This window comes from Mustela lutreola, chromosome 8 (genome assembly GCF_030435805.1).
Source record: "Mustela lutreola isolate mMusLut2 chromosome 8, mMusLut2.pri, whole genome shotgun sequence".
Lineage (NCBI taxonomy): Eukaryota > Metazoa > Chordata > Mammalia > Carnivora > Mustelidae > Mustela > Mustela lutreola.
The window spans coordinates 98,627,211-98,641,489 of record NC_081297.1 but is presented as its reverse complement, the minus strand read 5'-3'; the positions used below and the strand labels follow the sequence as shown (position 1 = coordinate 98,641,489).

At 37.0% G+C, this 14,279-nt stretch overlaps 2 protein-coding genes across 12 annotated transcripts in view; one reads left to right on the top strand and one right to left on the bottom strand.

Annotated features, from left to right (window-relative positions):
• The window catches only part of KLRG1 (killer cell lectin like receptor G1), a 341,170-nt gene that overhangs the window by 92,427 nt on the left and 234,464 nt on the right, over positions 1–14,279 (top strand). The window lies entirely within an intron of this gene.
• Positions 1–14,279, bottom strand: part of LOC131839080 (alpha-2-macroglobulin-like) — a 41,364-nt gene that overhangs the window by 11,197 nt on the left and 15,888 nt on the right. For both annotated transcript variants that reach the window (XM_059186180.1, XM_059186182.1), the window contains exons 15-25: positions 13,537–13,686; positions 10,956–11,123; positions 10,378–10,486; positions 8,842–8,962; positions 7,997–8,225; positions 7,143–7,257; positions 6,626–6,747; positions 6,213–6,264; positions 2,137–2,220; positions 1,683–1,859; positions 1,281–1,368 (exon numbers count right to left, since the gene is read on the bottom strand). In XM_059186180.1, coding sequence (XP_059042163.1) covers positions 1,281–1,368; positions 1,683–1,859; positions 2,137–2,220; positions 6,213–6,264; positions 6,626–6,747; positions 7,143–7,257; positions 7,997–8,225; positions 8,842–8,962; positions 10,378–10,486; positions 10,956–11,123; positions 13,537–13,686 — 1,415 coding nt within the window. The remainder of the gene's footprint in view (positions 1–1,280; positions 1,369–1,682; positions 1,860–2,136; positions 2,221–6,212; positions 6,265–6,625; positions 6,748–7,142; positions 7,258–7,996; positions 8,226–8,841; positions 8,963–10,377; positions 10,487–10,955; positions 11,124–13,536; positions 13,687–14,279) is intronic.

The following is a 14,279-nucleotide window of genomic DNA, read 5'->3' as shown; positions in this document are numbered from 1 at the left end:
GCTACATCTAGTATTTCCTTGCTGACTCATTTTCTCATTGCTACAGAGAGTCTAAGAACTTCTTCTTCTTTTTTTTAAAGTTTTATTTATTTATTTGACAGATCTCAAGTAGGCAGAGAGGCAGGCAGAGAGAGAGGGGGAAGCAGTCTCCCTGTTGAGCAGAGAGCCTGATGCGGGGCTTGATCCCAGGACCCTGAGATCGTGACCTGAGCTAAAGGCAGAGGCTTTAACCCACTGAGCCACCCCATAAGAACTTCTGATGTTACTTGTTTTAACTTATTTGAGTAAGGCTTTCTTCTCTTTTGAGATTTCCTTCTGTAGATGGCAGAATCTCCTTACTTACAAGATTGAATAAAAAAAAGAATAAAAAAAAAAGATTGAGTAACTTCAAACTGCTTTGGTCTGCCTTTGGGATTTTATTTATCCATTTATTTTTAAGTAGGCTGTACACCCACCTTATTGCCCAGCACAGGGCTTGAATTTGTGACCCTGAGATCAAGACCTGAGCTGAGATTAAGAGATTAAGAGTCAGGTGCTTATCTGACTGAGCCACCCAGTGGCTCAATTCCATGCTTTAGGGATTTTAAAACAATGTTGCTTGTCACTGGGTTCTCCTCTTTTCTTTCTTCCTATGAGTGAATTTATTCACAGTCAAGATGACTGTGATCTAAAAACATTAAAAGCTGAAGTGAACATGGTTTATCTAGAAGTTAGAGGATATGGTCATTGGCCATATATTAAAAAACTCATGGCTATGGGAGCTATTCTAGAAAAAAAGTAACCATTTAAAAAATAGCTGTTTCTGGGTGTCGGGGTGGCTCAGTCAGTTAACCACCTGAAATTAATTGTCTGACTTGATTTTTGGCTCAAGTCAGGATTTCAGAATCATGAGATCGAGCCCCACGTCGGAGTCTGTGCTGAGTACAGAGGCTGCTTAAGATTCTCTCCCTCTGTCCCTCCCCCTGCTCGTGTGCTCTTCCTCTTAAAAAACTAGCTGTTTTAGAAAGAATACCTTGATTATTACTGACTGGATGAATTTGGGGGACAAATCTAACATATAGTTGAATGTCAGCTTTTCCGCTTGTTACCCTGCTATATTTGTCAAGTATAACCAACTAGGGCTCCCTGCTCAGCAGAAAGCCTGCTTCTCCTTCTCCCTATGCTCATGCTCTAGAGGTTTAATAATACATATCTGATAAGGTTACTGTGAATGTAATTGTGATAATATATGTAAAGAGCTGGTAAAAAAATAGGACCTCAAAGAACTGTCAATCACTTACCAGGTGTTGCCCTCATTCCTGCCATATTTCTCCCCAAAGGTGCTATAGGAGCCATCACGGTGCCTGTAATTCAGCTGCCTCTGGTAACCTGAAACGGAAGGTTAATGAAACAATATGACAGAGTGTGTATGCTGCGGCCAGAGAAATTACTAAAATGCTTTGGTTTCTCTTTGTGATATTTCTTAAATTGTGCTGTCCTATGTTACAAGGTTCTGCATTTTAAACATTTATTAGAGGCTGGACCCTGGATAATCTTAAAATTAACTGTCCTTCCTATCATAGTAACTATGATACTATGATTCGCTAACATATCATAGACTTGATAAGTAACTCAAGCCTATTAGGAAATCCAATCTATTGTTAAAATGACACTGTGAAGTCTTCACTCATTTAATCACTCACCAGTATTGAGGTAGCCAATGGCTTTGGACATGACTTCTGGAGTCAGCTGTTGGGTTTTATTTAGATAATCCAGAACATGGATGTTGGGAGCGAAGAGGACCATATTCTGTTCTCCGCAGCCATAGGGCATTCGGAGGAGATTTTGTATGTTTTTCATGGCAGAGCCCAGTATGTCTCCTAGAGAGTGAGAGAGATGGGATGTGATAAAGCTTATAGATTATAATCTATGTGAATCATTAAGAGGAAATGAATAATTTTAGGAAGATTAAAAAATAAATATTTTTAGTAAGGGTGAGCTGTCCAGGGACAGAAGTATGATTGGGAACAATACACAAGTCCAGAGAAAGAGGGAAAAACCAAGTTAATATTACAATTGTGATTTCGAGTATTTATGGAAAAGGAAAAAGGAAAAACTATCAATAGAGCAGAATAACTCACTAGGGCTGGAGCTTACCCAGTACGAAGGTGAAGGCTCGAGCAGAGTCTTCTACTACATTCTCTGGCAACTTCAAAGATAATTGTTCAGATACCTCAGCACCTAGAGAAATAATGGAAATTATTTCTGACATGTATGTCTTGAAGAGCTCCAAACCCAGAAGCCAGAACTGTGCCTTACACTTAAACTTCTGAAAAGTTGTCACTCTTTTAATATGCTTGTTTAAAAAAATATATATATACATATGCACATATGTGTGTGTGTGTGTGTGTGTGTGTATTTATCTTAAATGTGTACGAATGGGAAACTGAGATTTCCAGAAATTCTCCTTCCTCATCCCTTTTTTCCCCCCATATGTAGAGTACATTCCAAAAGAAGGCTACAGATTGAGAAGTGTCCATGATGTTGTGACTCTGTTGTGGTCATCCTGTGGCTAGCATGAGATCGTTATCACAAGATGATCTCTTTAGTGTTCATCTCTAACCTCTTTATTCAACAGTGTAATGAAAAAAACCCTAATGTATACACAAGCAAAGAAAAAAATCTCTGAAAGTTTCTGAATTCTATAATAATGCTCTGTCCTCACTGCCACTAAATTTCACCAGATATGAAGATAGTATTTTTGTGGAAGATGTGAGAGTGTGTGGGGGGGTTGAAGATGAACAATGTTTGACTCACTGAAAATAAAATAATTGCTGGTGACAGGCATATATGTACCGCCGTTTTAGTACTGGTAAATTTCAGGATGATGAAAGAAAATTTAGTATTTATTTTCATGCTGCCTCCCTTCCTCATGAAATTAATATTGAAACTTTTGTCAAAGAGTACAAAATTCAAAAAAAAAAGGTACAAAATTTCAGTTATGCAAGAGGATTATGTTGTAGAGAACAGTGCCTACTATTTAATTTAAATTCAATTGATTAACATATAGTGCATTATTAGTTTCAGAAGCAGAGCTCAGTTTCATCAGTCATATTTATATAACACCCAGGGCTCATTCTACCACGTGCCCTCCTTAATGCCCATCACCCAATTCTCCCATCCTCCCATCCCCCTCCCTTCCAGGAACCCTAAGTTGGCTTCCTGCAGTTTTTTTTTTCTTCAAGATTTTAAGACAGCACAAGCAGGGGAGGGGGCAAAGGGAGAGAGAGAAGCAGACTCCCCACTGAGCAGGGACTGCGATGTGGGGTTTGATTTCAGGACCTGGGACCATGACTTGAGCTGAAGGTAGACGCTTAACTCACTAAACCACCCAGGCACCCCTGTTTCCTCTAGTTAAGTCTCTCATGGTTTGTCTCCCTATCCCATTTTGTCTTATTTTATTTTTCCCTCCCTTCCTCTATGATCCTCTCTTTTGTTTCTTAAATTCTACATATCAGTGAGATCACATGATAATTGCTTTTCTCTGACTGATTTGTTTTGCTTAGCATACTACCTTTTAGTTCCATCCGCATTGTCACAAATGGTGAGATTTAATTTTTTTAATGGCCAAGTAATATTCCATTATACATATATATATATATATATATATATATATACACCACATCTTTTTTTATCCATTCATCTGTTGATGGACATCTGGGCTCGTTCCATAGTTTGGCTATTGTGGACACTGCTGCTCTAAACATTGGGGGGCTTATTCCCCTTTGGATCATGTAATTTATATCTTTGGGGTAAATACCCAGTAGTGCAATTGCTGGGTCATAGGGTAGCTCATTTTTAATTTTTTGAGGCACTTCCATCTTGTTTTCCAGAGTGGTTGTACCAACATACATTCTAGAACAGTGCCTACTATTAACAATATACTGTACACTTAAAAACTTGTTAATAAGGGGCGCCTGGGTGGCTCTGTGGGTTAAGCCTCTGCCTTTGGCTCAGGTTGTAATCTCAGGGTCCTGGGATCTAGCCCTACATTGGGCAGAGAGCCCACTTCCCTCTCTCTCTCTGCCTGCCTCTCTGCCTACTTGTGATCTCTATCTGTCAAATAAATAAAGAAAAATATTTATTAAAAAAAACTTATTAATAAGATAGATCTCACATTAAGTGTTCTTATCACATAAAAATATAGTAAGAGATAGAAATGTAATACATACTTATGTATGTATTATTTATATGTTAAATAAATTCATTCATTCAAAAAAATAAGAAAACAGATGCCATAAACAAAGGTAAAAGACAAATTGCCAAGCAAAAAAATTTGCAACTTATTCAATAAAGAATCAATGTAATACAGATGAAGCAGAAAAAAAGACAAATCACTAGAACCTGAATGGTCAAAGGATCTGAAGTCATTCATGAATATGTAAAAATAAGCTCATAATCACTTGTGAGTATAGAAATTAAGATTGAAACAACACTATTTTTCAGGAAAACTGAAAACTCTGATGGTTAAAGATGATGGTGATTGTGCAGGACAATATAAACTGGTGGGAATAGTAACACATTTCGGTAATAAAGGAAAGGTTTTTAAGTTCTATTAAAATTTAAGAATATATATGTTCCCTCTTAGGAATTTCACATTTTGGTATCTACCTTAAATATATTTTCATGTGTTTATAAGGAGGCATTCATTCATTCATTCATTCATTCTGGCAAATAGTTAAAAAAATTGAGCAATAGCTAAAAAACAATCAGAACCATGATATATTGATAGTACGGAATTAAAAGGGACTAAAAAAGATTACCTAGTTCTATAATTTAATATGGCTAGATTTCTAGAACAGGTTGCTCAGTAAAAAGTTATAAAATGTTAGTTATAGAATGGAACATATACCATTTATAAAAATCACATATATATAAACAAATTCATGTGCATATTATTTCTAAACATACATGGATGATCATTAAAGTATTGACAAAGTTTCCCTTTAATATGAAGTTTTTTTTGGAAAGATTTTATTTATTTATTTGACAGAGAGAGAGAGATCACAAGTAGGCAGAGAGGCAGGAAGAGAGAGGGGGAAGTAGGCTCACTGCTGAGCAGAGAGCCCGATGTGGGGCTGGATCCCAGGACGCTGAGATCATGACCTGAGCCGAAGGCAGAGGCTTAACCCACTGAGCCACCCAGGCGCTCCTGAAGTTTTGTTTAATCTTGTAAAGGAGAATGTATTTTTATATTACATGGGCAATTAAGTTAATTTTAATAAAACTACTTGATGATTATCCCTAGATACACAAGAAATAAATAAAAAGAGCTCAGTGATGGAAGTCGTACCAAGATAAAAGGATTTGGTGGCAAATTTACTTAAATGTAGAAATAAGGCTAAACAACCAGGCAATTATGTTTTTAGAACATATTTTATATATTTGCAGTCTTGAGAGTATAATAAGCATAATAAACAGAAATGTTCATTATACAAACAGAAGAGATATATATATATATATAAATATTATATAAACTGAATATTATATAAACCGAAGAGAAAGGCAAAAAAAAAAGATATATGATATTGATTTGACATTGTTTGAGGTGAGAACATATTGTGCTGATTAACTTTCTTAGTGTATCAACATTCTGTGTTTTTGTTTGGACTAGAACACTTTCCACCAAAATAAATATATCTTCTGCTGTGAGTTTCTTTAGTATCTTCTCCAAAGACTGATAGAACATTAGGTACAAGATTGGCATCAAACAAATATTGATATGACAATAATGGTATAGGCTGAGACAATTCTTTCTTTAGGACACAGCATGGTCCCATTATCAAATGCTCTTGCCTATGCAAAACTCAATATTGAGGTGGCTTGAATTTGGCTACCCATATGGTATGTAACTAAATAATCAAGGAAACATTGGCAATATTCATTTGATTCTACTCACTTTCTATGTAACCACGTCATACATGGAAGGGCATTTGAGTGTTTGTACAGGTGCTATAACAGATAAAAATTTGGAAAGCATGGGCTAGGAATAGTCTCCTGATTAAATTATGTGGTTTCTCTAAGAACTGCTTCCCTCATTTATCAAATGGGTCAATGGTTCTTTGGGTCTTAGCTCATAAGGAGGTGTAGGAATAAGATAGAGGATTCTCTGAACTTTAAATATTATAGAAACTTTAGTCAATGCTATTTTAATTATGATGAATGACTCTTACCTGATGGGCAGAGCAGGGAATTAAATGTTGCTTCCTTCTCTAGTCCTTCAGGCTATAGGTGGAAAGAAAGAAAGGTAGAGGTGAGAATGGACAATTATGTTGATAGTGGAACCACCAATTTCCTGATCAGGAAGAGAAGAATTGGAGCTGACTTCCAAATGTATTACATAAAGAATCGATAAGTATAAGCAATATGAAGGAGATAGGTTGATAGAGTAGAAAATGAGGAAAAATTATGTAAGTATCAAGAGAGAAAGAAAGATAGAGACTGAGAGATAGAGAGAGGAGAGACTATTGTGAAATATTCTGTGCTTATGTATTATTTAGCCCTTCTTACCTAAAACTTGGAACCTTCAACGCACCATTGTTTTTATTGGCTCATGGTGACCTATCAAATGGGTAGGCTTACTTACTTCCACCAGCAAGGACTTAATAATGGTGTCCTTCTTGCCATATTCAGGGACCACCGCCACATCATTCCCACATATCTCTTGATATGCCAGTGCCTCTGCACTCACGGTGAAATTCACATTTCCTAAAAAAGGGGCAATACTGATGAGTACCATCTCCTTCTTTTGCCATGCCTCCAAACCTCAAGATTTATGAGTGCTCAATCCTTATAAGCTTTTTTTGGTGTGTGTTTTATGAAAACACAGGAGCAGGAATGGAAGCAGCATCAACTAGAGGCTAGTGACCCTGAGAATACAAGGCAGAGATAGATGGAGGCAAGCGAAGGGAGGGGATAGTCTTCTAGACATCCTAGAATAAAAGACAAAGGAAAAAGTATCTACAAGGCAGTGGCAACAGGGGTGATGTGTGTGTGTGTGAGGGGCATGGTCTTTGCCTGAGGGAAGTAGCACTAGATGTAAGGATCCAACTGATATATACAATTCTTGAGTAGAGAATTGCCTCTAGGAGACTATTACTCACCTAACACCTTTGGCCTTATTGCCCAGGACATGGTTTGCCGGCTACAGATGCAGTGAGGTGCCTGTTCCTTCTCCTGGACTAGGAATGCAGAATTCAGGTGTAGGTGCACACTAACCTGAAACCACAGAGACAAAGAGACAGATTAGAGGGAGAAGGGAACCAAAGGTAGAATGGTTTGAAACAAAGCATATTGGGGGACTGCTTAGATATTAAGTTGCCTAATATTGAAACTGATCTAAATATAAACTGACTACCTAACAGTGGATCTGACATTGAAATCTTTGTATTTTAATACAAATAATCTGCTCTTTTGTGGGGTGACACAAGAGGTCAGGAAAAGTAGAATGCCTCTGCCTGTGGAACTTCTACTTCTTTGGCCTGGGATCTTGAACATTCCCTCAGCTCTCCCAGCAAGAGTGTTCAAGATTTATAAACTGTTATGGGTTCAGCAGAGGTAAGATGCTCAAAAGTAACTTTCAAAGTAAGGTTTAATCTAATTAAGCTTTATGATGATATATAAAAGTTAAATATATGGAATGTACAAGTCAAAAACTTGGATCTAGGACATGAGAATGAAGCCTACTGATTTTTGTTCACTATGTCAGGAATCTTCATAGTGTGCAAACTTCCTAATCTTATGGGGTTGGGGCAAGGGTCCGAGGCTTGTTTGAAGTTGCGAGTATATGGAAATCTCAGCAACCATAGCTTCTATCACATCTGAGTATCTCTGAGAGTATTCCTCCTCGGGTAAGAGCCCGTTATACATAGGAGTTTGTCAGTATTTCAAAGAATAGGATTTTAAATTTACTTGACTGCCATACATTGTGTTCAATTTAGAAAAGAGAGGTCTTTACCACCATGCATTTGGGAAGGTAGTTGAAGACAGTGGCCTTGAGTGTGAAGGCCTCTCCGCGGATCACAGAGTAGGGCATTGTGAGCTCCACAAAGAAGGGCTGGAAGGCTCGGAAGGAGGCAGGAAGAGAGAGACCAAGTCCAGTGTCATTGGACAGGCAGAAGGCCCCTGCCTTCCAGTCCGTGATGGTATCAGGGACAGTTACTCCCACTTCGGCCACTCCTGATGAGCTGGGGAGGATGGCAATGTGAAGAACTGAAAGTGAGCAGTTAAAGAAATCCTTTCTAGCAAGAGAATCCCTATAAATAATTCTATTGTCATGACTTATGCACCCAGTAGAAATGTCAATAAAAGAGAGTATCATCAAAGTGGGAAAACTTAAGAAGTCCTTTACTTCCAAATCTGTTTTCAATTCTAGTCTTTATCAGAATTTCCTATAGACACAGAATTATAGCATTTTCTAGTATAGACACTATTCTTATGAAACAAATATGTATTTTGAGATTGCTCTTAAATTTTACTCTTTAAAATACTGTTCTAATGAGGGCAGGGTTTTTAAAGTTTTAGTTCTACTACAATGGTGTGTAGTTGGCCTGACTGATTCTGTTTTTAACTCATGATTGTTGGCCACTGGAGAATCTCTTATAGGTGTTAGTCTTTGCAGGGCCTGATCATATTTACTCCTTATTCCTATTTTCTGGAAGTCTTAGAATTAACTGTGTGCAAAATTTCTTAGCTCTGATGCAATGTGTCTAAGAGATACTTGGATATTGAAAAATTGGCTAAAAATGGGAACTTGTGAGAAGTCTATATCATTGCCTTTTATATATAAAGAAAGTTACTTACTCTAACACCACCAAGTCCCAGATCCACGTCTCAGGGAAGTACTTTCGCACAGTCTCTGGGGGAGCCTCGGAAACAAGGGCCATCTCCATAAATTCATTGCCTCTTTGCAATCCAGATACGACTATGGTGGGTGAGGGGGGGAGACAGAAATAATAAATCCGGCAGATAAAGAGATTATAATACATGCTACAAAAGAAATAAATAGGGTGATGGAACAGACAAGAACCAGGAGACGATGCTTGGGTGATAAGGGAAAGCTTCTTTGAGGAGGTGGTCTTTTTGCTGAATCCTGAAGTCTTAGGTCAGTTCTAAGTGAGCTGGAAGAAAAGAATCGCAAGCAGAGGGCAGAGCCCTAGAGGCAGAAGGAGCTTAGGATGGTCTATGGAGTAGAAAAAGAGTCCTCTGTGGTCATTGTGCTCTGTCTCAAGAGGCAAGTGATAGGAAGTGTGTTGGGAGCAGGACAGGACTAGTTCCCATTTGGTGTGTTCCTCTGTGGGATCAAAGAAACATCATACCCAAACATGAAGACAATGGCTCTGAGAAAGTTTATAGGAGTGGGGGATCAAGGATTAAAAAAATTCTTTATTTCCACATGTGCCAGAAAGTCAGTCAGATTTTCTCATCTATTTACCTTCTGTTAATAGTGTACTGGTAAATAGTCAACAATCAGTTCTCTGAAAAAAATTTGTATATCACAGCCCCCCACACCCTCCCCATATATATATATATATATATATATACCTTGTACATATGTAATTTTACTATAAATTCTACTGTAAAGGATGGTAGACTTTTATTTATAAATAATAAAAAATATAATAATATTTACTTAAATTCCATATAACCAGTTAATTTTCACCAAACGCTTTCCTTGATTTTTGACACATTCTCTAGATGTACTCAACCTATATTCCACCATGATTTGACGATATCAGTCTAGAAATAAATGTAAAGTATCATCTGATTCACCAGTAAAGTAATCCATTTCATTGACAAATGAATGTGACTTCAACATGAATACTGGCTGCTAATTCTGGTAATTAAAGGGCTTCCTTATCTAACTGGTGAGAATGTAGTCCCAACTTGTGAATATTTCTGTTTCACAACAGATAAGTTTATACTTATTCTCTGGAAATTATCTTTCCTTCTCAACCTTGCCCATTCCCACATCTCCATTTACTAGAGGGAGTCATTCTTTTATGAATGACTTTCTTGATTGCTCAGTCAGAATTAACCCTTTCTTTTATTATTTTGCTTATCTGCCCTTCTCTCTCTCTCTCTTTTTAAAAATGGAAGTATAGTCGACACACGATGTTACTGTACCTCTCAGAAAACATCTTAGTCTGCCTCATATTCTCTCCAGCATGCGGGGGCTTGACACAATCAGAAATTTGGAGTTTGTATTGCTCTGTGATCTTGAGTGAGAACCTTAATGTATCTGAATCACAAGGACTTTTTTGTTAATTTTATCACATCTTATCTTTTAAAATATTCTTTTATTTGACTCAATGTATTAACTTTTATTATTTTTTTTACCTGGAGAAGCCAATAGTCTTTGAGTTGAGTGTGCTACTATGTTTTCAGGCTGTGCACATACTTTGGGTTTGTGAATCTTTGTGTTGGTGAACACTTTTAAGCCCATATCCTGTAAAGGAGATTATCACTTAATCAGCACGTAAGTATTCTAAAATATATACAGGCATATATTTCATTGCATTTCACAAATAATTCAATTAACTTAATACTAAACTTTCAATGTTCATATCTTTAGAAGGGATATTGGTATACATATGGAGGTAATTTTATTCTGTTGTTAAAATTCTTTTAACAGTAACATTTTATATATATGATCCTTTATAAATAGCACCAGGCAATGATTTTTAGGAAAACTGAATTAAAAAAATTAAAAAAACACTTGATTACTAGTCCAAAAAATTCTAGCCCTGGCTCTGTTGCTATTAGCAGATCTGCACCTATTAGTGATTTTGGAGAGGTCACCTCTCTGTGTCCTATTACCTTCAATTATGACATGAAGGCATTACAATAAGTACTTTTTTCACATATAATATTTTGTAAATCTTCAGAACGGATCATCTAGTGTATAAGGAATTTACCTGTAGGAAGCTATACATATCTTTTTCATTTGTATTTGTTACCGGGGAATACATGACCCCGTTGATATAGACATTTTGGTGATCGATACAATCTCTATCATCTTCCTTTTGTTGATTCAAGCTCCCAGGGAAACCGGTGAGGTCCTTCACAGGTAGCAGGTTATAAACCTGTACAAATGCAAAGGACAAAAGGACAAACTTATTTGTGGCTTATTCTTCTTAAATGCAAAGAGAAAACAATAATCACCACCAGTCTTTGAGCACCACTGTCACTTCAGTTATTTACAGATATGATTTCAAAGCTGTTTTTAAGAGTTTTAAGAGAAAAAAAAAACAAAACTAAACATTCCCATCTGAGTACTCAAAGACCACAATAATTTGTTACACAGTTCAGAGGCAAACACTAGACTCCATACTGGATTAGAATAAAATTTTATTGAGATAAATTGATGTCTGCTGTATTTGAAACAGTATAGTATAAAACTTCAGGTTGATAGAACGAAATGATGGCTTTGTCTCTCCTTCTGGTTCACAACTGACCTAGTGTGTAACAAAGTTAATGAACTTATGTTCTAAACTGGCACATGAATAAGTGTATGTCCTATATGTAGGGCAGGATAGTATTTTCTTAGGTATTATTCATGGGAACAAAATGCTCCAAATCTTCACACAGTACATAAAATACTGGAAACGATGTTTTCAAATTCATTTGAAAGGGAAGGGGAAGACGGATGTAAAAATGCTGATAGTGCACTGTGTTATATTCAGAGGAGTTTAAAACTGCTTGGTCAAGTAAATAGGGTAATGGAATTAAATGCTCTCTCAGAGGTAGCTGTCTTACTATTCCCCACCTCCCTGCTCTGCTATTTTCTCTAAAGCGTATTATGTGTTACTATCTATCTCATCTTTGGAAACATAAGTTCCATGAGAGCATGGCTTTTTGTCTTTTGAGTAGGTTACTACTAGATCCCCAACACTTCAGCAAGTAGTGGGCACACCTAGAACACAGCCGACACTAAATAAGTATGTGTTGAATGGATGGCTTATGCTATTGGGAGCGAAGTGTTTCATTAGTAAAATATTATCAAGGCTGTGGAGGATTGGGTTAGTGAGTTAGTGTTCTAACCAAAGTCTACTATTAACTACCTAAAAGTTTCTACTTTTTTAATTAACAAACCAATAGGAAGGACATTCTGCCTTATCTATCTGCCAACATTGTTACAATTTAGAACCCCCACCGAGAACTAAAAAATTATGTTATATAAACATAAAAACATCATTATTTTCCCATGTATCCGCTTATTCCCATTGAAATGTACTTAATACTTTCTTTAGAAGAATTCTAATATTTTCAATTAAATTCCATTTGGAAGGACCAAAATGTTAGAGTCTTTTCTTTCTTTCTTTCTTTCTTTTTTTTTTAAAGATTTTATTTATTTATTTGATAAGAGATCACAGAGGGGCAGAGAGGCAGGCAGAGAGAGAGGAAGGGAAGCAGGCTCTCACTGAGCAGAGAGCCTGATGCGGGGCTCAATCCCAGGACCTTGAGATCATGACCTGAGCTGTAGGCAGAGGCTCAAACCACTGAGCCACCCAGGCGCCCCTAGATGTCTTTTCTTATAACTTTCTTTTTCAGAGAGTAAAATATAAATTTCCCTTTGTAAAATTTTGATAGTGAGAAAAAAAGTACCTTAAGGAAGAGATTATTTCAACTGAACTCATAGAAAATCTGAAGATGTAAGCAGGTTACTGTTAGCTCGTGTTGTTTTTCATTGTTCTACTCTGGCCACACCCTTGTGCTATTTCTTCTATTCACCCAACATTTTAAAGGATTTCATTTAGCAATGCAATTGGTAAATGAAATTAATTCATTTTTCCAAATTTTTTTCATCAGAGACAGTGTTTCTTCCTTCAGAAATTGTGTTCATCTTGGGACATACAGTGTTTGATATAATTCTTATAAAAACAGAAATTTGGGGCACCTCGGTGGCTCAGTGGGTTAAAGCCTCTGCCTTCGGCTCAGGTCACGATCCCAGGGTCCTTGGATAGAGCCCTGCATCAGGCTCTCTGCTCTGTGGGGAGCCTGCTTCCTCCTCTCTCTGTCTCTGCTTGTGTCTCTGCCTACTTGTCTGTCAAAGAAATAATAAAATCTTAAAAAAGAAATAAAAACAGAAATTTCATATTTCATATCAGTTTTAGTTGAAGTCAGTGCACCACTTTTGTTAGGCTTTTTCAAACATTTCAACAAATTAACTTGAAGACGACTGTTACTAGTATGATTAAGCTCTAGGATTTCAGGAGCTTCGAATGGTATATGATTTTATTAATATATGTATACACATACAAAAACATATACATATACATGTTTGTGTATGCATATATAAAAATTATGTAAATAAATATCTATGTATTCAAATGTAATATATTTCTTATCAAAAAAGGGCCCATGAAGGAGATAAAACCTATGAACTCCTAGATAAATAAAATTTTAATAGATCTGATCTTACTCAGGTAGGCATTTCTCCTTGCTCTGAGCCCCTTGTGTGGCCTTTCCTGACCCCCAAGATTGCCGGGAACTCACCGAGGCTGCGGACAGCTCTGCTTCAGGCCTCAGGAGCAGCACACTTTGGTCCACCGCACGGAGGGCGCACAGCGATTGAGGAGAAGCTGAAACTCGCAGGTGGGCATGTGAAGCCGGAAGACTTTGTGCTGGACGGAAGCTCAGGTCCACCTATGGAATTGGGAAGAACAGTCGAAAAAACAAATGTCCTGATTTAACTGTGCATTCACAAGCATTTCCCGAGGGTTCCTCACGTTCAATATACGCTCACTCTGACTTGGTGATGGTTGGCACCATGTGAGTCTTGGGGCTTTTTGTCCCTTACACATCATTCTGATGCTCAAGAATCAGTTGAGCCATTATAATGATATCTAATTATTCTTATAAATTGTTAAATTTGAGACGTCATTTTTTACCTTTGGCACATGGTAAGGTGTTTATCAAGTGTGGGTGGAACGCAAATGGTTCTAGATGCTCTTGTATTTTTCTTTTGGCTCTTTAGTAGCCTTAAAAACTTGCTTACATATTTTCCAACACTTCATCATAGAAAGGAACAAGGTATTCTGAACTGTATCATATAGTAAGAGACAATGCATGAGAATTTTGAACCAAGAGTCAAATGACATGGCTTCTTTGTGTGACTTTGCCATTACCTTGCCTAGAAACTCTGAAAAATTCATTTAATTCCTTTGGCCCCAGTGTTCACATGCAGAACATAATTGATAATAATAGCAACTTTTGGTTTTAAATGTTGAAAATTTCAT